Source organism: Notolepis coatsorum (genome assembly GCF_963971535.1).
Source record: "Notolepis coatsorum genome assembly, chromosome: 5".
Lineage (NCBI taxonomy): Eukaryota > Metazoa > Chordata > Actinopteri > Aulopiformes > Paralepididae > Notolepis > Notolepis coatsorum.
In genome coordinates this window covers 127,976,248-127,986,483 of record NC_140169.1, presented here as the reverse complement: position 1 = coordinate 127,986,483, position 10,236 = coordinate 127,976,248, and the positions used below count along the sequence as shown (strand labels likewise).

At 42.8% G+C, this 10,236-nt stretch overlaps 1 protein-coding gene across 3 annotated transcripts in view; it reads right to left on the bottom strand.

The window, feature by feature from the left end:
* filip1b (filamin A interacting protein 1b) overlaps positions 1-10,236 on the bottom strand; it is a 99,011-nt gene that overhangs the window by 24,154 nt on the left and 64,621 nt on the right. For all 3 annotated transcript variants that reach the window (XM_084315200.1, XM_084315199.1, XM_084315198.1), the window contains exon 4: positions 9,434-9,612. In XM_084315200.1, the coding sequence (XP_084171326.1) occupies positions 9,434-9,612 (179 nt within the window). The remainder of the gene's footprint in view (positions 1-9,433; positions 9,613-10,236) is intronic.

Sequence of the window (10,236 nt, the reverse complement as noted above, 5' to 3'; positions counted from 1 at the left end):
ACAATAGCCTCTCCTCACTTTCAACTAGCTTGTCCTCCCTCTGCAAGGCAAGGTGGGGGGGGGGGCAGCCAGCAGTTGAGAAATTGTGAGCACGTATGAAATAACATTTTACATAGCTTTATCCCAAAATGTTGCTTGTATGTGACCCACTTGTACCGCTGTCCATCTTGCGACCAGCAGTGTTTTCCATAGAAACAAGGCAACAATGCAAGGGGAGAGTTGTGTTTTGGAGGGAACAATGGCAGACTATAGCACAGCCCTCTTGTGCATAATCCTGTGTGGAAATAATGGATATAAATTCTGAATCAGACCGAAACTATCAGGGTGGGGTCACGCTGTGAGCACAGCGCATGGCTCCAGAGAGAGCAGCAGTTTCTCACAGAAAACGGAATGTTCTGCTAAAGAAGCCAAATATGACGTTGAAATATGATGTTTCGGAGTGTTTGCAATTATAGAGCTGTTCATAATGGCCAATGCATGCACCCACCCTGTCCTGGATAGCACTTGGGGTCTAGTAAAGCAGGAATCATGCAAATTCTAACATGGATGTCATAAAGCCTGCGTCACAAGATCTATATGATGGTCTTCAATCTACGATCTAGTTGGCGCTGTATCAAGCAACAGACTGCTCTAAAACAGCATCCTTAAAGGGGACACACATTACCTGTCTTTTCAACAATTTTATACGACTTTCTTGAATCTGTGGCACATGTTTGTTAAGATCTTTTTCCATCACCTTTTCTTCTCTTGTATTGAACAGTTATTTCCTCCCCTGCCTGGCTTGTACCCCACATATGCAAGAGCAAAACAACTTTTACAAACTGGGCAGCAGTTTGGACCTGTTAATTATTTTACCAAATGGCAAGGAGTAGCTATGTCATTTGCCCCCAGCACCTAAATAAAAAGTCAGACTGCCGAATCCATACAAAGACTATGGAAAACCCATTCTCCGTAATATATCCCCTTTAAAGGTAGAATCTGTAATGCCATTGAAGTAACAATTTATGTTCATATGGCCAATAGATTTGATGTTATAGTGTATTTTTGATTGATTAGTAATAGTTATTTCAACAGTATTATAGCATTATTCAGAATGGCTAGTTGACCACAGTTTGGCTTGACCTTTGCAAACCTGATTAAGTTGGCACACACACACTCACACCCACACACTATCTCACCCCCACCCAGGAACCAGTTTTGTTGTAAACCTGATGAACGAGAGAAACACACACTAGATGCATGTGACACACACACACACACACACACACACACACACACACACACACACACACACACACACACACACACACACACACACACACACACACACACACACACACACACACACACACACACACACACACACACACAGAACTAAAACATTGAGGACCCACATACCGGTGGAACAAGATTACCCTGGTATTGTATAGTTTAGATACAGAGTTACAATTGTATATTGTAGTGTACATAGGAACCAGTTTTTCAGGAACCTGGCATGTCTTTTTTTATCATGCATATCTTGTTACCTATATTTTTTCTATGCCTATTTTTTATTTTTTGTATTTTGCATTTTGCACAATCAATGCGGGCGTGACCACCTGCATTTCACTGTATGTGACAAATAAACCTCTTGATTCTTCTTGAGTTGTCGTATTAATATGTAGGCCTACAGTGATGAAGGTATAAAGACACTATGGTAATACATTGATTGATTGCTAATTTTAACAGATTGCAGAATGGGTACAATACAGTATTGTACAATACACAATTGTTAAGGGGATGCAGACCAGAGAAGGACTTCTTCCCCCATTTTCAATTCATAACATTTACAGTAAAATCAAATACATTTACAGATTACAACCTTTATTTAACACTTTAATCGCCGGGGTTAAATTCATAATTTACCATCCCTCGCCAGCCCTATTTAACATGGAGAAGTTCCCCTTCTTTGCAGGGCTATAACTTTTTAAATTCTATTGCTAAATTGCCATTATTATGACCCATTCAATGTCCTATATGTATTGTTCAGGGTGTAGCAACGTTAAACTTTTTCATTCACATATTCATACTAAAATATGGTCTAAAGTATAAGTATGTTTTTATCGTTTTCTGCAGCTTTCTTCAGAACGTGATTTATAGCCCTAAATGCATTATATTGATGATCAAAGCCAGTTTGGTAGGAATCTGTGCGAGATAAAAAATTTCAAATGGACGTGCTTCTAGAAGTTTCTACGTATCATCTGATGATGACCGGATGGGCGGGGGATCGTTTATAATTCCGTGGGCAGCGTTAGATGATTCATCCAGAGTGGGTCATATGTTCATCAGAGCAGTTAGTAAAGAACACGTTAGAATATAACGCTGAATCTTACCGTGGCTTCCTCGCGCCGCTGGCAGATGAGCGTGGAACAGAATTTTTTCTATTATGGGATGTAGAAATGCCCGATCCATTTCCAGGTTGTATAATAGTATATACGTCCAAATCATGTTGTTTTTTCGAGTTATTTGCACCGATCGATGTTCACTGTATCAAGACGGAGTCTCTCTAACGATAGCGAGTGGCCGGACCACATATGGATGAGCACTACCGGTTCAAAGGTTAATATCCGGTTGGCGATCTGCCGATCGGCCACCAGATGGCGCTCTTGAACCGCTAGAGAGTTGAGAGGAGATCAGCAGTGTGTCTCAGGGCTCCGGAAAGGAGATATGATTTCGATGACAGATTTTTGAAATATTGACATCAAAGACGAGTTACGGCGTCTTCGGCAGAATGAGCATGGCTAGGAATGACGAGTTCTGGCGTTTTCGGCGGTTAAAGTGTTAATGGTTAATATTTTGATAAAATGTAATTTACTGTATTTTTATAGCATTTACACTTAAAGTAGGAACACAAAAGTAATCTGTAAAATAATACAGTGCATTTCCTGTGAAAAAACATTTACAGTTTACCCTTAAACGAATGGCTGGGTACATACAGGTTTTGACCAGCAGATGGCAAGCGACGAGGCAGCTCCATTAGGAGGGGGCGGGGCCGAGTGGGAGGGGGCAGGGCCGAGGGGGTGGGGCCGGGGGAAGGGGCGGGGCTCAAATGTACACGTTTTGTCTCCTGCCTATGTTGACAGCTATGCCCTCCACACAGGAGCCAGAATGAGTGAATTACCATGTTAATGTCTAGAACGAAAGTCAACCTTGTTGTATTGTCATTATGCTATGTGGACCAGTCGACTCCAGTACCAGGTACGGGGGTCGCGAAAGTGTTTAAATACTGAGCAGTCTCGACATTAGGACAGACGACAGAACCAAACTGTCCGTGTCACTGAAAGATTATTTTGTATCCTGTGAATTTGCTGTATTCTACCGCTGATGCCCTGCTGAATAAATCGACTGAGAACCTGAAGCCATTGACTTTCAAACCTGTATCCAAGCCGCAGCGTCTACTTTCTTGCCGTGTATTGATCAGTTGCCATCGTTGTTTACAAAGTCAAAGCTGATTTGTAACATCACCATCAAACAGCGACCTCTAGGCAAAAGGGCCGCGCTTGGTATTGCACTTTTTGCTTTCTTTCTTTTTTGTCGGATGTGTGGGTTGGAGTTTAGTAACTTATTATTATAATTTGAATGTCTTCAGACTTCTCTTGGCAACCCCTCCCCATAGCCCCATTCAACTCCAACCCACGAAGACCAAAATAAAATATGTAAACAAAGTGCAATACGAAACGGGGCGAAATAAAGGCCTGTATGATCAATTCTCACTATACCATTTAATTAAAGATGCTGTAAGTGGTATTTCTTGGGCTTAAATAAACGGTCTACATGCTAAAATAATATCTCTACATTCCAACAGCTATAGAGTGTTTGGTCAGTAACATGGGTCTCCCAGTCCCTCCGCTCTGCAGTAAACAGAAAATAAATGTTCTGGTATCCCGTTCCCACTTTATCCAATTTAGGAGAAAGAACTCCAACCTGCAAAAATTGTCAGACAAAAATAAGTTTTGACTTGCTTCTTGAAATAATTTGCCAGTGCAGTAAGCAAATTTGTCTTGGCAAGATTTCTTTAAATAAGTAAAGAGATCTAGGGTTCTCTCTCCCAATTGGATAAAGTGGGAACGGGCTGCCAGAACAATTATTTTGTGTTTACGGCAGAGCAGAGGGACTGTGAGACCCATGTTACTATACTGACCAAACACTATACCAGTGATGGCTATCAGAATGTAGAGCTATTTAACACTTATCTTAACAAAAGCAATACCACTTACAGCACCTTTAACACCGTTTTCTGGTCGGGCGGCCAGGTGGTGCAGTGGGCAAGGCACTCACCACTAATGCTGGAGACGCTGGGTTCGCGTGTTCAATCCCAGCTCTCCACATTGTTTTCAGTTTGGCTGGTCGTCCGTACTAATACAATTGGCAGTATTAGAGGGTGGGAAAGCTGATGGGTGGGTCCTGGGCGTTGTAAACAGAAAAATACTCCTACAGTTCGGTCGGGGCGCCTGCTCAGCGAAGGAAGGATCTGGAGGGAGGTAGTGTGACCTTCCACACGTTACACTCTCCCAGTGAGAATCTGAGCTGCCAGGCTGGCTGCCGGCTGGCTGCGCATGTGTCGGAGGATAGCATGTGATAGTCTCCGGCCTCCCGGACCAACAGTAGGGGGGGTGCGCAACAACCAGGAAGGGAGTTGGGAATTGGCATAACGACTAACAGTGGGATGAAAAACTTGTACGGACTCAATGCAGAGCCGAATATTTGGACCGCAACCTGTATTGACTTCCATATATATATATATATATATATATATGTCAATAATAAATATTATGAGTACTGCCAGAATATTGGTACTGGTAGAAAGTAAGTAGGCCTATTAGAATAGAGTGGTATTGTCAGAAATGCAAAGTGGTTATAAGATCCCTTTCTTCAAGCAGCAGTATCACCGAGGGGGACAGTACCCAGCGCTTCCTGCAGGGGGCGGAAGACATGGGGCTGCGTGCCTACTATGCACATGCTGCACATCTGAAGTCAGGATCTGATCATTTATTTTAATAAGTGACATGATGGTCTTTTAATCAACAGGGAAATACTTCTTATACGTCCTCACCTAACTGGGGAAACTTCTGAAAGAGAGAACTTCTGAAGGAGCTGCAGTGTAATAGAAGTAGAGCCAACCAAGCGTCCCTGTGATAAGAGGGTTGTTGAAGCAGTTTTCCTGTCTGTGTTGGACTACGGAGATGTAATTTATAGACATGTGGGTGTTTCCACTCTTAAGCCCTTACACTCTGTATATCATTCAGTCATTAGATTTATCACCAATGATGGAGGTTATGGTACTTGACATTATGTCCTGTATAATAGGGTTGAATGGTCCTCCCTAGCAGAGAGGCGAGAGTTGCATTGGCATCTGTTTCTATATAAAGCCATAATTAGAGCAATTATCTCACTTTGTTATTGGCTCACACTCAAAGCTGAACTTGTAAAATCTGCTTTTAGCTTCTGTGCTCCTGACACGTGGAACATCATACAAGAAACTCTAAAACTCAATACTTTGGTATCCTACCTTTAGTCTGTTTAATCAGCAACCATTCCATCCATTGTACAAACTCTATTATATCTGTAGATACTATATCTATATCTGTACATATCCCTTGCCTACTCTTACTAGTTATACCACTGGCTAGTATGACTTACTACCATACTGTCTTTATACCCATATCACTGTACATAATAATGTACATAATAATACTACAACACTGTACATACATCTGATTAGCACTACTACAGTACTCAGTAGTACTCATTTATGTATTTTATATCCAGTTTAATCACCTGTACATTGTATATTGCTGGATGCCAAACTTATTTTCATTGTACTGTACTTGTGCTGTATAATGACAATACATTTGAATTTAATCTAATCTAGTTCATGTATATTTTTTGTATTTATTTATGTATGTATTCATTATGTATACTGGACATCATTGAAAATGAGGGCTTGCCCTCAATAAATTATTTTGTTGAAATAAAAATGTAATGAATGAATGAAGGAAGGACCTGTGTTGTGATTGAATACTCCATCACTCTATCACTCTATCACTTTATCACTTTATCACTTTAGCCTCATCTCTGCCACCAAAAACCAAACCTTTGAGTGTCACATCATCTTTATCAAAGCTATTAGGGATTTCACACAAACGCAGCTTTCAATGATTTGAGGGATGTCTTCCCCCCCCCCCCCCCCTTCTTACAGAAAGGGTGTAGGTGTCATGAGATCACGGTAGGGTTGGTCATGACAGCTGCATTTGAAACAGAGAGCCTCTATTTGTTTTGTCCTCGCAGGACTTGCATCATCTCACACATCATGTGTCCGGGGCTGTCTCGTCCATGAGTTCACCTGCAGTTAAAATCCTAGATGACTCCAGACAGAAGGAATGTGTTATCATGACGTGCTGAGCGCTCAGCGGGGGAGGGGAAATAAAGACACTGGGGGTCAAGAGCAAGTAGATGAACGAATGGAAAAACAATCCAGTCCGTAATCCAAATATAAACAAAACGGTAGCCCCATCACTCAAGTTAATAATAATAATAATAATTCATTTTATTTATATAGCGCGCCGCTTTTCAATAACCCAAAGACGCTGGATTTAGAAGTTGAAAACATAGACGTGATATATCATTCCCGAATTGAACGACAGGTCTCTTAATCAGCAGGCTAACACTAGACAGCAACTAAATGTTAGTTTGTAATAGTTTTTCATGCTGTAAAAGTTTGTTTACTGTTTGTTTGTTTGTTGTTTGTAAATATTGGTGTCAAAATGGCCTGTATTTTCAGTTGTGGTCAGTTGAGAAAGAGATATAATGCTTATTTTCCATCTAGAACTCTATTCAATTATGTATATGAATATACCTCAAATGTATATGGTCAAAATAAGTACAGATCGGGCATTGTGGTAATTTAGAGAACACTTGGCAATTATGGAGAAGGCAAGAGTGAAGATACTGTAAACACTATCATCTAAAATTGTGATAAAACGTTCACATGTTTTGGTTACACAAATACTGTATGAAAGCTTAACATTTTCTAGAATTGGATGTTGTGCTATAAATGCTAATGAAGGGAAGATCTGCACGCCATATGCTCCAGTAAATACCTTTTATTGTGGATGTTATTCTATCCTGGTGAATCCTCACCACAGATGGAAACATTGTTATCCCTCATTAAAGGTGTGTTTCTGAACACAATAGTGGACAGATTATCCCCTCTCCAGTCCAGCACCCATGAAAAGGATGTGTACTTTTACATTGTATTATAAATAGCCTACTAAACACATGTGAACACGTCATATTACATCATTTTGTTCATCTAAATATCCATCAACCAAAGCTTGGTAAATACACTATAGACGTCATAAATGTATAGATTGTTGGACGTCTTGTTTTTCCCACTCTCTCTCTCTCTCTCTCTCTCTCTCTCTCTCTCCTCTCTCTCTCTCTCTCTCTCTCTCTCTCTCCTCTCTCTCTCTCTATCTCTCTCTCCTCTCTCTCTCTCTCTCTGATTGATTGATTGAAAACTTTATTAACAGATTGCAGAATGGGTACAATACAGTACGGCTCAATACAAACAATTGTTAAGGGGATGCAGACCAGAGAAAAGACTTTCGTCTTGTTTACATCAGGGTCCCCCGTTTTCAATTCATCAAGAATTCTCTCTCTCTCGCTCCCCCCCCCCCCCCCTGCTTCAGAAAGGTAATTAGAGTCAGTGTGGTGGTCCTGGGCTGTCATCTCCCTGCTGCCGTGTGCAACGGAGCAGGAAAACCTCAGTGGAAATGTTCTCTCTAGATCACTGAGCCAGCGCTCATATACACATCCTCCTCTCCGCAGCAAACAAAAGGATGATTGACTAAGACACTACTGTATGTCCGAGAACACGTTTCAAGGGCATTCCTCAAAGTCATCAAGGGGAAGTGAGTTCCAGCAGCAGTATACACCACAGAGGTTAGAGGGGCTCTATAAAGCATTATTTCACAGGCCCCGTCTGACGTATACAGCCAAGTATTTCAGGTTTTTACGGCGTATGGGAAGCAGCTGTGAGCAACTTTGCCGTGGCATTTATTGCGCAGGTCCTGTCGTCCCCCTTTCACCTCTGGCCCACCCGCTATCTCCCAAAAGTTAGTTTCCATGAAATAGCTCACCATTAACAGAGAGTTTATGGACGAGAGCAACAACCAAAGAACAAACTGCAGGACACTTTGTATATACAGCCAAACATTTAAATACTGCACAATAATGACATTCATTGCCAAACGCACAGGAGTTTTGACTAAAGCCTGTTTTCCCATCCATGGAAATGTTGTCAACACGCATATTATCTTGTTGGAACACTCTTTATCTGTATTCTGTTCAGTGAGGTATGTGGAATGCACAGGTTCTGAGGAGATCTAGCAGAGCGTAGCACCGTGTAGAGACCGTGTCTGCGTTGATAAGCGGTCCGTGGTGCCTTGATAAAGCGTTCACTGCCGTGTGCCTATCGGGACAGATCAGGTGGATCCATGCTATGGGTCTTATCAGATGGGTCTATATACCGTGTGGACGGTGCAGGTGATGTCAGCGGCGCTGCCCCGACTTGCTGCCTCGATTGAGGAGCAGCAGACGGTGAGGTCTCAGGTATACTGGGGGCTGCCTGGAGTGACATCTGGATTCCAGCCTCGTTATGAGCCTCGTAAATTCTCTTCACGATCATCATGCCGGTATTGCACCCCCCCCCCCCCCCCCCTTATCCGTTAATGTCTTTTGACTTGCCTTTTGAAGCCGCAGTCGAAAAAGGCACTTGTTAGATTTATTTGAGACTCATTTTAAATTGTGTGTGTGTGTGGGGGGGGGGGGGGGGGGGGGGGGTTACAGGTCTCTTGACAGTTGTATTTCTCAAGGGAATGGGTATATGATGTTGAACTACTATATAGTCCCAGGCCCAGCAGTGTTCTCCGTGTAAGGGGTACTAACTCCTGCGACATATTGTCCGGTGCTTTATCTTCCATTGACCTGTTGAAACATCCTTCTGTCGGTTCCCATTGACAGAGCCTTCCTTGCGGGGCCTCCTCGGGGGCCTCTTTCAAACCTTTGAGGGAAACACATGCTCTGTCGTCTCACGCCACTACACAGCAGCGCTCGCCGTGTGTCACCGCCGCTGCGCTTGTGTCATAGTGATGCCAAGTGACACGTTGACGTGAATGACCCTGTGTTCTGTGTTCTCATCATGTGCAGAACACACAGTCGCTAACATCAGATTGTGACCATTGAGAATAATATAAATGCTCTTCTTTCTCTCGCTCCCCCCTCTCTCTCACTCCCTTTTCCTGTACTGTACAGTATGCAAACAATAAACATGCACGCACACTCACACACTCACACACACACACACACACGTGCAGCTGTAAATATCCCTCACCGTTCCCTCTCTTGCTCCAGCAGATTGGTGAAGTCATCACTCTTGTTCATGAAGTCGGCATGTTTGCGCTTCTCGCTGTCGAGGTCGGTGACCGTGCGCCGGTGACACTTCTCCGCCATCAGCAGCTGCTCCAGCATGCGTCTGTACGTCTCCCGCTGTTTGTCCTCCAGCCGGTCCAACTGGTATAGGGGACATCAGAGAGGTTTAGTATGTTGTGGACATGGTCCAGGTCGGACCTTTGCAGATTTACCGCTCAACAGTTTTTAGCACATTGCAATTTTGTAGATTGTCATTTGTTTGAATAGTGTTGGGTTGGGTACCTTTCACATTTGAACCGATACCGGTACCGGTACCTGTGAATCGATACCGGGGGAGCATGTCTATGTTCCCCGGGTCCTATGTTCCCCGGGTTCTATGTTCCCCGCTTTGATTGATTGAAAATTTTAGACCACCAGCCCTGATTCCAAACTCTAACCTTAGTTCGAAAGAGGGCCTAAGCTTAACCGTTCGAAACAAGGCGGACATTAATGCCACCCGCCACAAAATAATAAAAAATAATAAAATGTTCAATCTAATCAATCAAAGCGGGGAACATAGAACCCGGGGAACATAGGACCCGGGGAACATAGGGATGATCCCGATGCCGGTACCCAACGGTACCTTTTTTCGGTACTTTAGTCTCTAAAAATGTAATCTACCTAGTTGTGAGAAAAAAATATCCAAACTTCAAATAACCACACTTTCTACCGTTTTCGGCTTGCCATTGCCCAGACTGCTTTGTTGTTTAATCAAGTCAAATCCTA